This window comes from Lontra canadensis, unplaced genomic scaffold (genome assembly GCF_010015895.1).
Source record: "Lontra canadensis isolate GAN:19392208 unplaced genomic scaffold, GSC_riverotter_1.0 scaffold4, whole genome shotgun sequence".
NCBI classification, from domain to species: Eukaryota; Metazoa; Chordata; class Mammalia; order Carnivora; family Mustelidae; genus Lontra; species Lontra canadensis.
The window spans coordinates 20,918,580-20,941,128 of record NW_022630998.1 but is presented as its reverse complement, the minus strand read 5'-3'; the positions used below and the strand labels follow the sequence as shown (position 1 = coordinate 20,941,128).

Here is a 22,549-nt window from a genome sequence, read left to right as displayed (position 1 = left end):
GGTATAGTTAACATCATAATTCATATATAATGCACTAAGATTTTCAAATTCATATTCTTCCTCTTAGATCTTAAAATCGATTATGTTAGGAATACTGTTTTCAACTAACTTTTAGGTTTAAATCTCAATTACTTAAGGACCACTTGTCCTTCCCACCTAATAATCTACACACACACACACACACACACACACACACACACCCTGTTCTTCTTCCCCAACCCCATCAGCTGCTGAGACAAAGGCCAGAAAAACCACTTGCAAATAAAAATGGAGGGGGAAAAAATCTTGTTTTAATATAAAAATTTCAATAACCAGAATGGTAAATAGAAAACCTAGATCCCAGTAACAGTTTTGTCACTAATAACAGTGTAATTCTGAGCAAATTTCTCTTCATCTCAGTTTCCTCATCTACATCTAGAAATAAACTAACTGGACTTGGTATGTCTCTGAAAAATGGCTACCACCCTTTAGACACTATCTTTTGGCAACATACTCTGGTAGAAACCTTCTCCTATAAGTAATGTTCCTCCTAAATGTACTGTTTATATAAAATAGTAAACAAAGGTGGGTTGAAGAATTTGTATAAATTCTCACTTTTTAATATGAAAAATTATATGGCTCACTGCCAAAAATTTAGAACAGCAGCACTGAAAAAATGAATTCCTCTTCTCAATGACTAAAAAAGATTTTAGTTTTGATAGATTTACTTAATTTAGCAGTATAAAATCCTAATTCTAATTTTTATCTGATGGTTCAGCTTTATTAAAAAAAAATTAATCCATTATATAGCTCTGGAAATTACTGGTGTTATTATTGCTCCAGTAGAAACATAAAATTTTGCCCATAGTGTCTAAATGATTTTTAAATAAAAAGTAGTGACTATTTTAAAAAAGTCAAATTATTTTAGAATTCTTAAATATAATAGTATCCTGAAATAAAGGATCATGATTTTTCTCTTTATCACCTCCCTGGGCAGAGATTTTCTGGGATCTCAGGGAGACATTTCAAGCACCAACTTGGGAATTTGGTGAGGTATTTTAAAGTTTTTGGGAAAGCAAATTCAAGTATAAATCATTTTTAGGGCAAAGAGAAATTAGGGAAAGTCTTGGTAGATGACCACTTAGATTCATATTCAAAATTTTATCTATGTTTTATGGGGTCCCTAAATGAGCCACTAAGTGTGGCTTATAATCTGTTATTTTCAAGAAAAATCAATATTTTCTCCTAGTATTAAATTATGAAAATAATGCTAAGAACGAAATTAATATTACAGGAATATAAGATAAAAATGATACATAGAGTGTGTTAAGCAGCAATTTCATGGTCCAAGAAAGTAAATCTAAACATACAATTTCATAACGTTTATAAATGCACATATATAATTCAAATAGAAATGAGATGAGTCTATAATGTAAATACTCAAGTCATTCAGTAAACATGTTATATTGCCCCACTATGTTACACATGAGAGATGCACACAGAAGTGCTTCCATCTACTGATAAAGCCATAATGTGCATATGTGAACACTGGGCTGGCGAAAACACCAAAGGGGAATGGGGTGGAACAACAAGCTCATGGCTGAGAACAGGCACACTTAAAGACAAACTGAAATCAGGGGAGGGATTAAAAAAAAAAAAGTTCACCTGTATTAAACAAAGCACTTTTGAGACAACTATACAAGGTGATAAGGTTTTTTTTCTCATCCCCACATGCAGTAACTTCAAACTCCTTTGCTGTCAAGCAACTTACACATCCCAGAAGGACGGACAGTTTGGGACACAGGAAAAAATAAAGTGTGAGGGTGTCTTACTGCAGAGAAGAAGATGCGGGCCTACACTCAATATATCTACTCACTGCAACTCTCTAACAACAGTCCTTGAATAAACTACTGCATTGTGGGGAATATTATTTGTCTTGTGTCGCAGCAATTGCCTTCCAATTCAGGAGAGATCCACTGATTCATTCACTTATGTGTATATATTTTATATAAACACAGAGAAATCTTAGAAAGCCACTTGTAAAAAACGTTCAGTACTGACAATGTAGTTTATTGGGAAAAACATAGCCTTTGCAGTCTGATAGATGTGGGCTCTAACCTTAGTTTAGTTGCTCTTCATAGGTATACAACTATGAGTAAGTCTATTTACACCTGAGTCTCATTTTACATTATCTGTAAAGTCAAGGTGATACCTGAGACAGTTGTGAGGATTACACAAAGAAACAAACAACTATTTCTAACTAGACAAATGTATGCACAAGGGCCTCAACCACAAGGGTGGGCCACAGGTGGGAGATATAGGGTATTAAATTGCCCCTTCTTCCCAAAAAAAGGGAGTGAAGTTGTGAAAGTGCAAGAACCACCATTCACATTTAAAGCCTGAGAGAAGCATGGTAAATCCAACTGTATTTTGGACAGTTACTGTCAAATGTTCCTTTAGACAAGAAACAAGAGGAACCCAATTTGGAGAATTAGGAAGAACAAGGCTTCAGAAATGGGAGAAAGTGATGGACAGATGCAACTTGGATTGTAAATTAAGGATATTACAATAATTATAACACTTGTTGAGTGAACACTGTATGTAAAAACCCTGTACACATGTGCCAGAAATAAACACTCAGCTCTTAACCATGATAGAATCAGTCCACTGCAAAGTTAAGGTAAACATAAGACAGAGGGACAGCACCAGCACAGAGCTAGTAGACTATGGTAGTTTATTAGACCTCAGCTGTATAGCAGGGTTAAATATGTGAGCCCTTCTGGGAAGCAAGAGGCCACCCATTTTAGGGAAACGAGGGACGAAATAAAAACTGTAGTTGCTAAAACCCAAAATGGGCATATGATTCTCCAGAGCCTTCTACTGCTGGGGACAAGTAGTAGAAAACAAAAAATTCTGGAGCACCTGGGTGGCTCAGTCAGTTGAGCTTGAACATATGCCTCTTGATTTGGGCTCAAATCCTGATCTTAGGGTGGTAAGGTGGAGCCCCTCGCCAGGGTCCACATTCGGCATGGAGCTGGCATAAAATTCTCTCTCTCCCTTTCCCTCTGCCCCTTCCCCCTTCCTTCTCTAGAAAGAAAGAAAGAAAGAGAGAGAGAGAGAGGGAGAGGGAGAGGGAGGGAGGGAGGGAGGGAGGGAGGAAGAAAGAAAGAAAAAGAAAGAACGAACGAACGAACGAACGAAAGAAAGAAAGAAAAATTCTAAATCCTCAAATTCCAATGGCCTGGTATAGACATCTTAGTTTCTATGAAGGAGGAGGGAGGATGGACACGTGAAATCCTCTACACATAATGCTCTCTGAGTCCAGATGAGAAGAGTTAAAATGGATAGGCCCAAATGCCTTAATAAACCACTCCTACCCTATTCTAGCTTCTCTATTTCAGCTTATACAGCTGCTCACTCATACTGTTCCAGTTTCATCTGCCTAACATATCAACTGAAAAATGGTTCTTATTTTAATCTTACAGACCACTTCCTTTGGTTGCCTGTATATTCAACTCCAAAAAAGAGAGGTAGACCCAGTAGTTCTAGACATGTGGTCTACAAACCTCTGGAGGTTTTTGAGAGCTTTCAGGGGGTCCACATAATAATACTAAGGCATTTGTGTCTTTTTCACGGTGTTGGCATTTGCAGTTAAGAAGGCAATGGAGAACAAAACTGCCTGTGACTTAGCACAAATCACAGCAGTGGTACCAAACATTGTGTTCTTCACTGCTACACACTCAAGGGGAAAACACACAACACGTGCACACACACACACACACACACACACACACACACGTTCCCCTAAAAAATGTTGATGAAGAACTAAAAATTACTTTTACTAAGTCTCAACCCCTGAGCATATGTGTATTTAATATTCTGAGTGATGAACTGGCGTAACTGGGTGATAGGAATTAAAGAGGCCACATGATATGATGAGCACTGGGTGTTATATTCAACTAATGAATCACTGAACGTTATATAAAAAACTAATCATGTACTATACCTTGGCTAATTTAATTTAAATTTTTTATTTTTTTTTAAAGATTTTATTTATTTATTTGACAGACAGAGATCACAAGTAGGCAGAGAAGCAGGCAGAGAGAGAGGGGGGAAACAGGCTCCCTGCTGAGCAGAGGCCGGAGGCAGGGCTCGATCCCAGGACCCAGGGATCATGACCTGAGCTGAAGGCAGAGGCTTTAACCCACTGAGCCGCCCAGGCATGCCCCCCCTGCCCTTTTTAAAGATTTTATTTATTTGACAGACAGAGATCACAAGTAGGCAGAGAGGCAGGCGGGGTGGGGGGGGAGGGGGGGGCGGGGAAGCATGTTCCCTGCTGAGCAGAGAGCCGGATGTGGGGCTCAATCCCAGGTCCCTGGGATCATGACCTAAGCCTAAGGCAGAGGCTTTAACCCACTGAGCCACCCAGGTGCCCAAAAAGCACCTGCAAAACAAATTATGCTAAGATGCTCGTATAGAGGGAAAGTAGTTGTGTAACTGAGTTGTGAGCTCAAGTAGCTGTTTTTTTAAATAGAACATTCTTTCAACTTGCAAGACTGATAAAGAAATGATGATTACTCACATTGGGCATTTGGAAGACATTTTCTTGAAAATAAATAAAATAAACCTTAGCCTTCTTGCTAAAATTAAAAGTTGGGGGAACTTGTATCCTCTCTGGTAAGTTTAATTTTTCAACTCTTAAAATCTTTGCAGATGAGATTGGTAGTAATATTAATAGATAGGATTTCTTTGATACTGCATAATAAAATATGTCAACATGTGGAAGATCTTCATAACTCAATGCAACATTATTTTCCAAATGACCAATACGTGATGTTATAAAATCATTCAAGAGTAAAGGTTCCATTCAAAGTACAACAAAGACCAATGGATTTTCATGAAAATAGTACAAAATACTTAGTAATGTGTTTTAGATTCACACAGCAGGTAATCTTTAAGAAGAAACTATTTCTTGGGATGCCTGGGTGGCTCAGCCGTTAAGTATCTGCCTTCAGCTCAGGCTCTGATACTAGGGTCTTGGGATCGAGCCTCACATCAGACTCACTGCTCAGTGGGGAGCCTGCTTCTCCTTCTGCCTGCTCTGCTTGCTGCTCCCCCTGCGTGTGTTCTCTCTCTGACAAATAAATAAAATCTTAAAAAAAAAAAAAAAGCAACTATTCTTTATTGAGTGTAGGTATACCAAAAAAGAAAAACATGTACAATTACCTGAAACAGCTTTTAAAATTCTGCTTCCTTTTATAACTGAATATCTGTATGTGGCCAAATTTTCTTCATAAATGTCAACCAAAAAACATATCAGAAGAGGATGAAGGAAGAAAAACAGAGGTGGAATTCAGCTGTCTATTAAGCCAAATATTAAAGAGGTGCTTTTTAAATGCCACACTTCTCACCATATGTTTTTATTTGTTTTGAGAAATATAGTTATTTCTCATAAATATATGTTATTTGTGTCATCATATAAGGGACTTATTGCTATTTTATTTTTAAAAAGATTTTATTTATTTATTTATTTATTTATTTATTTATTTATGTTCAGTTAGCCAACATACAGTACATTTATTTATTTGAGAGAGTGAGCTCAAGAGAGCAAGCAAGCATTAGTGGGGGGTGGGCAGGAGGGTAAGGGAAGAGGGAGAAGCAGCCTCCCTGCTGAGCGGGAAGCCCAGGACTCCAGAATCATGACATGAGCCGAAGGTAGAAGTTTAACCAACTGAGTCACCCAGGCACCCCAGACTTATTACTATCTTAAAATACGTATTTATTTATTATTATTTTTAAAGATTTTATTTATTTATTTGAATGAGAGCGACAGAACAAGTTAGGGGGAGGGGGCAGGGGAAAAGGGACGAGCAGGGAGTCCCACTTGGGGCTCCATCCCAGAATCCTGGGATCATGACATGAGCCAAAGGCAGATGCTTAACTGACGAAGCCACTAAAATAAATAAATAAATAAACAAACAAATAAATAATAAATAAATGTTTATTTATTTATTTTTAAGATTTTATTTATTTGATAGACAGAGATTACAAGTAGGCAGAGAGGCAGGCAGAGAGAGAGGAGGAAGCAAGCTCCCTGCTGAGCAGAGAGCCAGACTCGGGGCTCGATTCCAGGACCCTGAGACCATGACCTGAGACGAAGTCAGAGGCTTAACCCACTGAGCCACCCAGGTGCCCCTAAAATAAATACTTAAAAATTTTCTCATATTTCATTCTTTTTGTGGTAAATATCAATTGCTATACCCATATAAACAAAAGACCTTAGTGACCTTAATAATGTTTAAGCATGTAAAAGTGTCCGGAGACCAAAGGTTTGAGAAGCAGTGATTATAAACCAATCGGAAAAGACCTCATTTGACCATAATTCTCCCCATACTTTCCAAAGGAAAGAGGGCAAGGAGAAAACAGAAAAAAAATGGGATATAATGAATAGTAGGTATCCCACTGGTTCTTTTCATATACATTAATTTACCTTATTTACTCCTTAAACAGCCTAATAACTACAATTATTCTTATTTTACAGATGAAGAAACTAAAAGAGTGAGGTGACTTGTCCAACGTCACAGCTTGTGAAAAAATTAAGATCATTAGAGCATAACTCTCTTGAATTCTGAATTTCTTTTTCTTTCTACTACATCATATTTATAGCAGAATTCATCACCAAATTTGGCCAATAGTCAACCGAAACAAATAAGTGCAGAGCTCTGGTTTTTATTGTAATTTCTATTCTTATCTAAAGATCTAATTATTTTGCCACTTTCAAATTTTTCTTTTTTGGCTTGTTTTTAACTGAATTCAAAGAATGCCTGCTATACTTAATACTGGTTGTTAAATGGGTTTAAAGAACAATGTACTAATTTTCTGAGTGTTAGCATGTATCAGTCATACATAGTATCACAGTTCTTTCAACGTGAGCTAGTCAATATCAAAGAGCAGATTTATATAGTGAAAGGTCTGTCTCTTCTGCTTTGTAGGTTCATGTAAGCAAGCATTTATTAAAATATTCATTCATCAAATATTTATTAAAAATCTACTGTTTACTAGGCTTTGGAAGTAAGACACATGAAAATACAAAGATTGATTTCTGATTATTTAAAATAGAATCATGGCACTTTAAATGCTTTAAAATTAAACAATTTTGTGGCTACTTTCTCTGCAATCAGGTTTGATCAGTTTCCCTTTTAAATGAAGACCTTAAAATGAAGAAACTAAGGTATCCTTAGTGAACATTTAATGATTATATTTTAATATTGCTCTACTGAGTTGCTAGAAGATGCAAGTGCTACTAATAATCTTTTTATTAGAGGCTAACTTTTGTCAGGTGGGACCCATTTCCCTTCTGGCTCCAGGTGAAGTCATATAGCTGGAGTGACGTTCCCAATTTGTTTCACCATCCCTCACTCTTTCCCTCCCACAGGGGGAGTGACTGACTTGATTAGTACATTTGGGGGAAGAAACAGAATACTCGACTCAGCCCTTCTGGGCATCTTTCAAAGCTACTTGCAAAAAGGACGCATTCCAACTTGCTTTCTACCTTGTGAAAGGGGAAGTGGATGTTTGGAAGATAGATGAAAATATGTTTCGGGGGAAATGAATTAGGTAATCTAAATTTAGTCACGGATCTAAGCCACATTTTCCATTTGAACTATATCAATTAGTAAAGCTGGTGTTTTGATCTCCTTTTGTCTGATTCCTTTGTCATATTGTTCACTGGGTTACAAACTCAGGAAGGTAAGATAGACCTTATTTTTGGTACAAGGTAATGAAAGGTACAAAATCTGGGGACCTCAAGGATTGGATACTTTCTTAGTTGATTATGAATTTGAGAGCAGACAGGAGATTATTTATTAGCCCTGAAGACCCAACACGGTGTGTCAGAAACCATGTTCACTTTGCATATATTATTATCATTTCATTTTTTCAGACAAAAGAACTGAGACATAGGGAAGCTAACTTGTTTGAGGTCACAGTTTATAAAGTGGAAAGAGCTGGGATTCAAACTCAAGTTGTTCAAATTCTGCACATTTAATTTCATCTCCATACTACATCTCTGCAATGGGTATGATTCTGAATGTTATTCAGACATTAAAAACAGAAAATAAAAATAATTATTATCAAATCTTCAGTGACGACTGGTTTTAAGTTCATTTGGGAAAGTGTAAATGTTTTGGAATGTAGAAAATGTTTAAAATATAAATTCTTATACTGATTATTAAATTACTAGCTAAGCTTGTTGTTTTTTCTTTCCATTATATATTAAAAGATTTAGGGCTAAGGAGATAAAAGGGAAGAAAGAAAAGATGCAATGTGATGGGGGGGTACTCAGTTTCAGAGGAAAGTAAAACCCAGTGTGAACAGCAGCAGCCCCTGGTGGTCTAAGGGGAAAAAATAGTGTATCTATAATTATGGGGGTAGAAATATGTTTTTTAAAAGAATATATGTACATATTTAGCCATTTGACTCAGTTCTCAACCCAACACATTAAAAAACAGATGCTTTAAAAAATGATCTGTTGGCAAGATGCTTGTTAAAATTTTATCAGTTGAAATATTAAAATTCATTATGAATTAATTAACACATTATATAAAAATAAAATGTTTTTGTTTCATCATTTTACAAAGTACTATAACCAGTGGTGATTAACACTGGGAATTTTGTGTGTCTGGCTATGTGTTGCTCAGAAAGAAACTAAATTTATAGGATTACCACTAAATTGATGACATTTTCTGTCTTCACTCTTGAATTCAGTTGGCAGATGTTTTCGAGAACAAAAAATTCTGTCTTATTACAAAACATATTAAGCAGGTTTTCCTGCCAGGCATGTCTGACATGATGTTTATTGCCTAGACCAAATCAATCCCCTTAATAAGCCATAATATATGCCAGAAAGTACATTATTTCATACTTAAGGAAAGTTGCCACATGAAACAGTAAGTACTTTGATCTCTCAAGCTCTGTTTCTAATGCATCAGAAATGTACTACATAATCCAATAGTTAGTCATATTTATTTATACTCATTAAGTACATAAAAAAACCTACACTTTGTTAATCTTAAAGTTTTAGACCTGGTTTCTAGTTTACTTCTGCCTGTCTATAATAGATATTTACAAAATTTGAAAGGAGATTTTGTCTTTTTAACAGATTCCAGAAAAAAAGGAAATGCAAATATTTAAATATACTGGGAAAATAAAATGGTTCCGAGATTAAACATTCATTGACTATAATATAAAAAAAAATTAAATTTGGTTGCTAAAACACTAAATAGAAATGACTCCAGTGGCCTTAGTAAGAAGAGAACAGGTACAGAGAAGATGGGATATTTATTAGCCTTCATCAATATTTTGAACATAACCCAAGTCAGAGCATCAAAAACATATTTTTTGAAAGAATGCTTCAGTTTATCAGTTGGCTGTTTCTGAACAATTGCAAAAATTCACATAAATGCTGAAAAAATCCATCAGAAAACTAGACACCAAATATCTCTCATGTTAAGGAGTAAGATTTTTGATGGATGTCAACAAGCAATCAAGCCATAAATATTTGAGTATCTTCAATGTGTAATGCCAGACTTTGCCAAGATTCTTATTCTGTAAATGTCTCCTCCACATTTGGACTTTTCCTTCTGTGGCCATGTAATTTCCTTCCCCCTTCTACTTGTAGCATTTTTTTTCCTTCAACCTTCTGGGTCTAATCTCTCTTCTTTACTTCCTATCACCATAGCCCACAATTAAGTCTCCTATGGAAGAGATATTTAAGCAATTCCAACTCGGTATTACACAGATCAGCATCAAGTCACTTTTGGCTAGATTCTATGTCTACTGTAAAGCACTTTATACTGTAAAGTGCTTTTAAGTGATCTTCCTTAGTCTGAGTACTTGTCCTCTTATGCTCCAGTTTGGTACCAGAATATCCCTCATTTCTATGCTGCAGGTCACATTATCCAGGTATCTCTAGACTAAGGCCTAGTCTTTTTGCTTTGGTCTCCCTGCAGGGTATTGGATTCTAATGAGTGGGTTTATTATCAGTTTCTGATTCCTCATGGTATGCTCTGTACTATCGAAAATATTAACTCATTTCTGTTTATTCTTAAGGAATGACCAATACAGCATGCTCAAGATCTACAATATTATGGCGAGTAGAAATGCATGAAAGATAAATATTAATAATATTACGAAACAAAAACACAAGAGATATCTCAGGACAGCAAATGATAAATTCCACATAAGTTAACCAGTCGCAGTGACTTCCATGAGTCAGAGTAAGTAATTACGGTGATATGAAAAGGTGAGATTTCAGTTGGGCACTACAACATGGATAGAATTTGGATGGAGGGAAAGAACAAGAAGCGAAGTTACATAGCACAAAGGTGTACAGCAAAGAACACGTATAGCAGCCTGGCTCTACTCTATGAGCAAGGGTACACAACAGAAATAGCAGTAGTCAGCATGAAACATTTCCGTTTTCACCCATTAACATACTACCTTGATGACAGAGTTTAAAAACAAACAAACAAACCATATCTCACTCTTATAGATTCAGATGCAAAGGTATAGATCAAGGTATTAAATAAATCTTGAGAAACTGACTTCTTATCATTAATTTTCGTAATGTTCTCTCAGCCACTGGAGTAGGTAGGGGACAAACACTGTAATTTTTGTTTGTTTTGGACTGTTTGAATGAGATTCCTCACAATCAAGTAGCATATTTTAATGATGCAGGACATATTAAAAAAAAAGTAGTAGCGTGGGATTTTAATCTTGGCTCCACCACCTTACTTACCAAATAAAAATTTATTATGAAGACTCTGTTCTGAGCTCTGGGGATATAATAGTGAGCAAAACAGACTAAGTCTCTGCCCTCATGAAGCTTATATTAAGAGCTATGTTATTCTGGGGAAATTACTAAGTTTTGACTCACAGTCTTCTCATATAAAATTGGATCAATATTAGTGATCCTATTAAGAGAGAATGTGTATATGTATATATACATAATGTAATACATTTGTGTGCACGTATTACTTGTTATAAATATGTATTATATATGAATTGTTCATAATTTATTAAATAACTATTATTTAATATCTATTAACTGATAAAAATCTATTAATCATCAGATGTCACTTATATCATGCTTTTATAAGAATTGTTTTAATTTTCATATTTCATGTATATATTTTGTTTCCAACTGTAGAACAACATGGTAAAAAGCAAATGGAGAAAGAACCTACAATTAGAAGTCCTAGTTTCAACACTTAGTTCCACCATTTACTAGTTATCTGCTCTCTTAGACAAAAATGAGCCACCTGTGCATCAGTTAGTTTCCTTACCTATAAAATAAGGATAAAACTATTTGATCTACTTACCTCATGGGATTGTTCCAAAGACCAGATGATCAACTTCAAAATGTAAATAGTTAAGAAGTATAGAAATTTATGCTAATTTATCCCCATCACATATGATGCTCTGTGTCTGAAAATTACAAACACTTTTTGGAGACATGTTTTGAAAAGGAGAGTACAAGAAGTCACTTCTTTAGTGGATCAAAACTACCTAAGAATTAAGGCATCTTACACAACATGAATCATTCTTCTCTTTCTCCACCACAGGATCACACCTTACTATCTAGAACTATGTCTGAAGAGTACCAGCTTAACTCTGCTATTTTGCACAATTCTAGATTTTAAGAGAAAGGGTATTTATTAAGGAAAAATGACATTCATACTAAGACTATCAGGTATACAGATGTATCATCTAAAAGTGTCTGTTTTTGCTTTAAGTGCTTTCAATGGGAACTGAGACTGATGAGTGAAATGGGACGAGAAAGAAAGAAGCAAAAAGACATGATAAGGAAAGAAGCAGAAATGGCAGGAGTGTAAAAGAGATAGCAGAATTAAAGAAAAAAGACAAAGGGAAAGAGAGATCATAAAAATGAAGCAAAATAAAAAGATTTTTCTCCCTTGATATAAGAAGAAAAACAGAGGCAGAGATAAATGAAACAGATTTGAAAACACAAAAAAGAAAATGCACACATACAAGGAACAAAAGCAAAATACCCACGCAGTGGTGACAAGAGAAAATAGAAAAGGAGATATAAAACCTACAAGACAGATGTCAGAAATAAATCCATATTCTACATATATCATAGGCAAATAAACCAAACTTTAAGAAGAACAATACATAAAATCACTTTTTGTTTACATTTTACATAAGCACATGAATTTTCTTAATGATGTGTATATTTCAAAAGCTTTTACAATTCATTTTCAAAATCTGGATATCAGAATTTTTTTTAACTGTCCTAAGAATGGTAGTTGACAGACTGGATCATATAATTAGAAAGCTTAGGATAATCGATAAAGAAGGTGACACCATGACACCTATGCAGCCATACAAAAGAAAAACGGTAATATACCTACATTAGAACAAGCAAGCTACTTATTGATTCCAATGTAATCACTGTTTTTGTTTTTCAAAAAATATATTACATAGTGAGATGCTTTTCAGAAATTTAAATACTGCAATCTGACTAACTTTAGCTTGAGTCACTGTATGATGAGCTTTGGGTATTCTCGGTCTGGATACCTCTTTGGGTCATGAGGATTTACATGCTGCTTTCGTACTGTTTAACTACCCTAACTTACTCAACAAACCGACCTAGAGTCTTGAAAGTTTGGAGTGTAATTCCCAATAGTATAGGGATTATGCAATGAATGAGAATGAAGAAAATAACTCAGAAAGTTACGTATTCCCCTCAAAGATGGTATGAAATATTTTATTAGTAAACTTTTTTTAAAGGAAGTGTACAAATAGTTCAAACTGATTAATTTGAAACTATTACTATCCTACAATATAATTTATAAAGAGTTAATCTGTCTATGCTTAAATGTTCTGAATTGCTCACTTTTAAAGAACATATCAATTTACTATTTTACTTACCTAGTAGCATTTTTGACACGCTTTACTATTAAATTCTATTTATAGGACCCATAATAAGGGCTTTGAAAATTGCATAAATATGTCTCATATATACAATACACAGTATGTATATCAAGCAGAATGTGTCAAAGTTCAAATAAAATTGTTTGTGCCCCCTACGAATTAGAACTCCTTGGGCAGCATTGCTGTAACGATCCCATGCTGCTAGCATTACAAAGTGCAAAGGTTCACTGGGTAAGAAAAGAGCAAAGGAGAGAGTTCCCTCATTACACTATCCCTAAACTATTCTAGTTTAAATATTTATTAAGATATTAATTACTCTTCCTCCCTCCATCTGCCTTCGGAAGTTAAGCTGAAACACTGTGGATGGATGGCTGCTCATAGGAAAAGAATGCATTAAAACTATCACCACCCAAGATGAAGACCAATGTTTTGTATGGTGCATTCGTAATTGCTTTTGAAACTTAAGTATCACACTGAAATAAGGACATATTTTGTAATTCTGAATAAAAAAAAATTTCATCCAAGTAACAACCATGGGATATGAATGGCTGAAAATTAAAGAATTAAGTTTCTTTTAAAAAAATAAAATAATAACTATGAAATACAATACAAATAAAGTAAAAGAAATAGTGAAGGAGACTAATAATCTTATTACTTACTCTGATATACAACTGCATCATCTCTTTTTCCCTTTGGGGGTTACGATACTTTTCATAGAAATCACGTCGCTTCTTTGTTTCTTTAGAGACTTTATCTTTTCTTTCCCGTTTTTCTGCTGGTTCATCTGAACTATCAGAAGATGACTGTACATGGATCTTCGGCTTTTCTACTTCAATATAGTTTTCATTGGGATTCAGTACTATTACTCCATATCCCTCCTGTTTTGAAAGCAAAGAAGGCAGCATAATTTAATCTTAGAAACCATCTCAATTCATAAAAAAATCTGCAAAATTCCACAGTAAGTGATTTAATATAGTTGCATAGTCACTAAAGTATTCCTTTATAAAAGACTATAGTTCTACTTTTTCCAACAAAAAGTTATTTAAAATTGTTTGCCTGCACTGTTTGTGTAAATAGATTATTTGTAAGAATAAAAAGACAAAATTGTAACACAAAGGTTGCCAAGGTTATATTTTTTTATAAAGTACTTCAGATCTCTCAGAACCCCCCAAATAATTGAAATAAATTAACAAATAACAAGTACACTTTCAAACCACATCAATATTTAAATACCTATTTTGAGAAAACAGCCTCTTTGAAGCTGAAGTTAAAATTCCACACCCTATTTTGCTGGATTCTCTTTCCTTTACAATTGCACTTTAATGAGCATTTTTTATTTGTCTGAATTCCAGAAAGAATAAGCAATTAAGGAATAAATGTGACCTAACATTCTACAGATTTACATATCTATAATATCAGAAACATAATAATCAACCTGTGCAGTTGATATATTTTCCACCTTTCTTTCAGGAGGCCACACAAATCATAAAACAAAATAATGTCCTACTATAAGGCATGGGAGCAATTATTTAATCCTAAAATTCTTTCATTTTTAACTACCATAAAAATTTCTCTATATTGGGGACCAGTACTAGGAAATAAGTCCCAAAGTCTGAAATACAGCTTACTGAGCTATTATACCTTCTCTAAAGTTTTAAAATATATTTTCCTGTCTGACAATTCTAGCAAGGCAAACATTTCTATGGTTACAACTAGGAAAACTTTTGGTATTTATATTAAGTTATAGCTGATGGAATAATCAAACCGCGAGAAATTAGAAAAGAATAAACAATTTCCACTGACAAGCATGTGCAACATAAATTTGTGAAGCTATTAATATCTTGTATTTTCTATTCACTTCTGTACTGTGGGTGTCCCAATTTTGCCTTGTAAAATCCTGTAAGGTCATATTTTAAAAGTGTACTACATTACAATAAAAACACATAAGAGCTATAGAAAATAAAGCTTGAAAAATATCATTCTTACTGAAAAAGAAAACTCAATACTTTTTCCAAAAGTATAACTGTAGAACTAATTCAAGTTTAAAATTTGTTCTTTGCCAAATCAACCATAATAAGATGATATTTTAAAAAGTGACTGCAGTAATAATAGAGTAATATTAGCATTGACTCAATTATCTTATTTTTAAGTATGCTACACTGCTGCATGTAGTTGTTTTTTTTAATGGTCGATTTCACAATCTACATAAAAACTTCATTGGGATTTTTCAAGTTTTGCCCCCCAGTTGATATTATTATCTAAAACTATGATATGGTTTGCAGATTGTGAAGTTCATTAAAGTTGTGATTTTAGTGATAGTACTGTTAATTAAGATATAGTTGTCTTGCACACATGAAAACTATATAATGCCAAACTGATTAAAAAAATACCATATATTCTTTAATACATGTTCAAATAAAACTTTTAAACAAATACCTATTTTATGAGAAGTTATAAAATATTTTACAAACTTAAAAATTTAATGTTCTACATCAAAGCATAAGATAAAGGGTTTTTTTTTTGGTTTCTCTTTTTAAGTATCTTAGCTGGTAAGTCAAAGTTTTACCAACAAAAGATATTTTATTTGGTCCTGCTTTATTCTAATCTGTATAGCTATTCAAAAGTCTTGTAATTCATTGTGATCACTGTCAGGTAGACAGATTGTCACTTGGTGATTTTCTACAGTTGGACACACTTGGCTAGTTATTAAAATCACATTTGAAGGAAGTTCCTACCCGTCTTCCTTGTGCCTTTTACAACTTTTCACGCCCTTCTCAAATTTCAGCTATAACTTCTCCTCCCACCAAAAGTTAAGTTAAAGAACACTGTTGCACTCTGCTAAACAGGGTGAAATAGAGGCATTCATACACTGTCTCTGGTGTAAGGAACATAGTCAAAAAAGGTCACCATAGGCCAAAAAGAAAATTGCCTCCTTACTAGATTCTGTACCATGAGTAAGTGGTCTCCTGTCATGTTTCTTCCCTGCCTTCTCTGAGTGAATTGAACTTTAAACACACACACACACACACACACACACACACACGCACACACACACACGCATACACAGTCTCTCATACTCACACATGAATTAGAAGTAGCAAACCCAAAACAGGATCTTAGAATTCTTAGAGATGAAAATAGTGATATTCTACATTTTAATGATATTATGAAAAACATCAAACTCAATGTAACAAAGTGGGACTTTAATAAATTGATAGAATATGAGCATCACCTTTGCACCATAAAGGAATTCCAAATAAAGGTAAACACTTTAGACAAAGTTTATAGCCACTAGAATTACAAAACTTTTGGCCTAATTTTTAACTTAATCACTAGATACAGTATTTCTCATAATACCACGTTTACTTAAGCAGAAGTTTTTACTTCAATTTTTGGAAATCACTGATTGAAAAATTACTGCACCTACTTGATTTTAAATGGAGTCTGAAATTTGATGTGTCCTATCTAAATAAGTATAGAAAGCAGACAAACATAAATCATCAAAGAAGTAGTATTTGTCTAAGTTATTGATTATGTAACTGAAAATTACATGACTCATTTGTCCAATTTTATAAAGACACAATATCAATTTTTCACCAAGGCATCAACTAATGAAAAATGATTCTATTTTTAAATCACCACTACAAAAATCAATTAAAGAATTTTAGCATTTAGATTTCAACAATGAATGCTGTTCTTTAAATACCTGAATTATTTAGAAAATATTTTATCATTTAGATATTTCATACTGCTAATTTAATTAATGGAATAACAAGAAATATTCAGGAACATTTCCTGCAGAAATGAGAGCTAATTTTAATAAATGTCTTTGTTACAAATCAATTACCATTCTGTGAAAAACTTACATTTTTCAATTAAAATTTTCCTGATAAATTAATTAATGCGATATTCACAGAGACCATTAATAACCACTTTATAATGAGGAAGAGAAAACTGGAGAAACAAAATAAAGTCAACTATCCCACTTATATATGCTCTAACTACAGATATTAGTAAAACTTTGTCTTTTCCTCCTTTTCTCTGTCACATACAAATATTGTCCAAAAATTCCTTTATGTAATAAAGCTAAAAAGATTTTTGCCATGTTAATATTAATACATGGAAACCAAGGTATCAAAGTAAATAGTCAAAGTAAAACAAGAGATAACATACCAATAGCTAAATTTAACCATTTGAAACCATTGAAGAAACCATCTTAAAAAATCAAAATAAATCCATTTTAAAAATTAATTCTCTCTATTCCCAATAACTCAATCGATACACAAAGAAATAGAAAGAGATCCTAGTTTGACCTTTAACAAGTGTACCCATAAAGTTTTACAAAACTTTATAAAACCAGGCATCAGATGTAGTATCATAAAAGAACCGTGCATTGCCACTCTAATGAGGCCTCCATAACTAATGCTTATAACCTTAAACATTTTATATGGAAGTATTCTTTTCATATTTAATCATTCATGCTAAATTTCTCATAAGATGAAAAGGCAGGTAATTTTAAACATACACAGAAACTTCTGTTATCTTTAAGAAGACAAAATGATCAAACTGATTACCTAACATTCTACGACTAAATAAATAAAACTTCTGGCATCCTGATTAATGATTTACCCAAGTCAATTCCAATATCCAACATTTCAAGAGACAAAGTATATATAAAGTTGTTAATTAACTCTTATGTTTGAGTGCACAGTCTAGCAGAAGATCAAGAAAGTGATCAAGAGGCTAATCTCTTTCACTTATCTCATTCCATTTTCTATCCTTTGTAGCTGTAACTGTAGTTTCATTTTCAGAACTGGGTTTATAAGGTCTAAAGCATGGAATCTTAATCAGAAACCCTCAAAATTTTATTGCTAGACATAGCAGTTTATTCAGCACAACGGCTCACTGTGATTTAAAGAGAATGCACAGGACTGCAGGCCTCCTTTACTTTGAAGTCTGTCGATGCACTTACTAATAAATAATAGTTCATTTATCATTCAATCAACAAATGATGGCTTAGGTCAGAGGTCTAAAACAGATAGGTGATGCCAAACACAAAGAACCAAAGAGGAAATCTTGCTTAAGAGATTAAATCAGTACAGAAATGTACTTGTCAAGAAGATTCTACAAATAGATAAAATGTTTCAATGTCTGACCAAAGCCAGAATGTATTTTGATCCCAATGAAATCTTGCTAAAATTGTAGACTAATCCAAGTTAATTTGCCTATTAAATACCAGTTATAAGGAAAATAGAAAATAGGAGAAAATTCTACATCTTTTCAAATCTCTTGTGGTTGGCTAAATAAAAAATCAGGTGAAAGTACTCAGCTCTGCATATTAACCTGCCAATACTATAAGCCACGTGTGACCAAAGAGGTCAGGGGCCAGAGTAGAATCCTCTGACCTATGGAACTGTCTGTTTTGGTCTTCAGGCAAAGCTCAGTAAAAGATCATTTTACACAGATTTATCAATCATATTTTCCAAGTTCAGCATTCTATCTGTTTGGTTTGAAAGAAGAAAGGTGCTCATCCTCAAAGGAAATGAAACCCAAAGCAATTCACCTATAAGCTACATCTACTCATGGTTAAAATGAACAAACCACTGTCCATTCATCTTTTCTGAAAGATGTATGTTGTGTTTATTCTCATCTTTTTCACAACAAGGGTATGTCTATGTCACTGTTCCAACAGCCTAGGTGCAACAGTGAGATGAGGTCATGACAACCAATCAGAAGTCACTAGTGAAGCGTTAAAGTAAACATAGCTGTTGGAGCTGCAGCTCTGCTTGAAAAATGCCCCCTCCATTATTTCAGCAATTTTCTCAAGACGTGACCTGGGACTGAAACGCCTAAAATGTCACTTGACTCCATTTTCTGCTTCCCCCCAACGTGCATTTAGGTAACAGCACCCTGCTAATATTTTATAAAATGTTTGTCACAACCATGCTTTAACTTGTAGCTCCCTATATTCTAATGTCGTGTTCCATGGTACAAAAATACCATGATATAGACCAACATAGATTATTCCAGTAAGTTTCCAACTTCAAATAGCTCATCAAGTTAGTCAGTAAAAGAAAACATGCCACAAAAAGTTTTCAGAGGACCACCTGTTGTCTATTATTTTTACATAGCACTTACTCATAAATCATAACACAGGGTAATTAATCAAGCTGTCAAAGAGAAGGTCAAAGGTTATATGGTAGAGTCAGAAGGTCATGCATGGGCTGATAGAGGTCAGGGTCACACTGCATTCCTCATTATCAAGTTGGGATGAGAGACGGCCCAAGCAAACAAAAGTGAAAGCAGATGGAGAAGTGAGTGGATAAAAAAAAAAAAAGAAAAAGAAAAAAAAAGAAAATTTCACAAACAAAAAGAAAAGTGAAAGAAGACTGTCAGCTGCCTTCAAGTAGAGAATAGAAGAGAAAAGAAATACACTGAAATGTGCTCAAAGGAGTTCAAGAACATACAGAAACTACAGTTTTATTAATTAAGTTGAATATAACTTTTCTTGGTCATTTTATTAGTGCATACAGCAACATGAGAAAATATACATTTACCATCTCTATACCTTCTCCAGCTAGTGTGCTCAAGATAAATTAAGGTTAAGGCAAAGAGTTCCAAGGATAAAGTATGATTACAAAAAAAGACAACAACAAAAACAAAACCCACAAATTACAGTAAGATGGTTTTTTTTTTCCTTTATAATATTGTCTTTGCATTACAACATAGATGTGCAAATAGTTTTAGCCACAGGATAGATAATTTTTAAGTATGATACAAAGATAACCACAAATATAAATGCATCATAAAAGTCCTTTTGAATAACAAAACAGTTATAAAATATTCTATTATTATGCTGGCCTGAATCAGATGCAGAACACTGTGCAAAATTAGCTGTCACCCTTTGCTCAAAATCTTTGTTAATCTCATTTTGAATGTTTGCAGCTTTATCAACACATGCATCAATGTCAGCTCCTTGGTTACTGAACCGCTGTAGTTGGAAGAAGATATAATTAAAATGTTTTGGCACAGAAAAGGTGAAATTGTATCTTCCCTTGTTCCCTTAGGAGTCTGTAAAACATGAAGGATATATTGACAAACACACACCCTTGTCTCTAGTTCTGACATCTCAGGTCATCCAAGTGCTATTTATTTTAAAACATTCACTTTGCACTTATCTATATTATCACCTGTTCTGTTTCTAACTTTTCCTAGGTTTTAGAACATTGTGATGCTTAAACACAATTTTTTCTTTTGATCACCAATATTTTATTTATTAAAGCACTCTATAAATTTATAATAGCATCATTAAAAACATTTACCACTCATTATCAAGGACATAAATATGATTTAATACTACAGCATTATGAAATCTTTTATATTGTTTGCTTTTCATTCTCATAAAAAAAACCAAACATACACCCACACGTTTACACATTACAGTAAAAAGAAGTAACAAGTTACAACTGTTGCTTGTCTATGACAGATCAAAACCCCTAAGTGGGTATAGGGAATCTTACAGACACACCTCCCTATTACATGGTCCCAAGCAGAGCTGGATGGACAAATTTATCTTACGAAATTTATGTTCTCCATGAAAATTGTGCCTTTATGCTTTAGAGGGCAAAATGAAAGTCCAATAGTCTCTTAGCTTCCCACTAAAATCCTTTAGAAAACTGTGTAAATATCGTAGCTATAGATGATAGGCTCAAAGTCTTTCAAAACATTATCACTTGACCTGATCATATATATACACCATGCAAACATACGCTTACGATTTCAAATTACTCTTAAAATCTGCTTAAAAACTACAGTACATTAATCATTTTATCTTCAAATATGCCACCTTTCTCTTTCTTTTTTTTCCAATTAAAATAGCATGTTTAAAATATTTTTGTTGTTTTTTCAAGAATATATATGAGTGCTTTCCTTGTGGTTCTAGAGTCCACTTGCAAACATGAGGACATAAAGAAGGACCCCAAGTATTCAATGAGTCAATAATGTGTTAAAAACTGATTCCATACAATGAATACTTAATAAGCAGCTACTATTAACCAAGCACTGTACTAGGTACAGTACTATACCTATGAGTCACCTTTTCTTTTAAGATATGTCCATTCAATAGAAAATTCCAAATCAGAATTAAGTACAAATTCCTAAAATGTCTACATGAAACCATTTTATTCTTCAAGAGAAAAGAATAATATGAAAAGGGGAAAAAAAGGAGGAAAGCATAATGATAAGACAGTCCTAAAACCAATCTGGCTACACTTTCAAGGATAGTTAACCCTAAATGGTAAGTAAGCTATGCTTGTGTTTGTATTAAGAGTAATAGTTCAACTTACTCCACCACAGTGAAAATGCACTGCTTGGGGATGTGTGTGTGTGTGTGTGTGTGTGTGTGCATCGTATACATTCAGGTATTTCATTGAGTAAAGTCATTTCATAATCTAAGGGAAAAGCTTCTATACACATTTACCTCCCAATAAACAGGTGCAACTGAGTACAGCTATGAATTTCCCTTCCCACAGTGACCTATGTCAGAAGATCTCCTCATACTTCTGCTAAATAATTTAATTACTTATGAGTTATGGTTTCTTTGTAACCTTTTAAATGACTGGCTCATTAAAATGCAAAAATATGCAAAACATGATGTCACCAGGTCAAACAGCTGTGTTGGTAAAATTATGGCTGTGAATGTCCCCAAGAACATGAAAATATTAATAATTTATATTGCTCATTAGATGGCAAAAACTCTTTAAACAGATTTAGAGACAGATTAATTTTATAATCACAAAATGCTACACTACCTCATGGTAACAAATCTTTCTACCATCTGTGACCCTTTGGTGTACATAAAACATATAAAAATTCATAATGGCTTAAAGTTTTTGCATTACAATATGCGTATTCATGGAAAAAAGACATAAGAACCTGGAATACAACAGTAAAGGACTTTGTTTTTAAAAATAACAAAATCACGACTATTCATCAACTTTAATCACAACTTAATTTTCCTTCAAACAGGACAGAGTAATGGCAAATAAGCTATAGCATGAGATAATCAACAAGTCATACCTCTGCAAACCAACATGATAACTGTCTTATGCTGTTTAAAAATAAATGTCATACTATGACTTCAAATCTTGTGCAGAAACTTCTCAGGGAATGACAAGAACTGATGATATTACATAAACAAAGTACTCTCATACTCAAAGTTCAAAATGTCTCACGCCTGAGCTTCACAGTTATCATGATGGTGCTGAAAGCAAAGGGCAGGAAAAGATCTCCCCAACTATCAGCTGTTTTTAGACATAAAATGTCTTAGTTTAAAAACATATGCGTTAATTGTCAAATCTGTGCTATTTAGCCAGGAAACTGGTTTCCTAATGATCATGCTTTTCTGCCTCTTAAGCAATTTAAACATCAAATCCATTATTTACCACTGTAAATTACAGAAATGTGTTCATCTAGTATCAGCCAGCAGCAACAGAATTACTTTTATATGCACTTGATAATGCTCTTCACATTAATAATCTATCATGGGCAAAAATTAAGGAATAAACAATCTTGACATGTGATCTTTTAAAAACACACAGTGGTTAGGTAATCA

The 22,549-nt window shown here is 33.8% G+C and overlaps 1 protein-coding gene across 5 annotated transcripts in view; it reads right to left on the bottom strand.

The window, feature by feature from the left end:
* FAM172A (family with sequence similarity 172 member A) overlaps window positions 1-22,549 on the bottom strand; it is a 420,413-nt gene that overhangs the window by 225,189 nt on the left and 172,675 nt on the right. For all 5 annotated transcript variants that reach the window (XM_032846420.1, XM_032846414.1, XM_032846433.1 and 2 more), the window contains one exon: window positions 13,596-13,814. In XM_032846420.1, coding sequence (XP_032702311.1) covers window positions 13,596-13,814 — 219 coding nt within the window. The remainder of the gene's footprint in view (window positions 1-13,595; window positions 13,815-22,549) is intronic.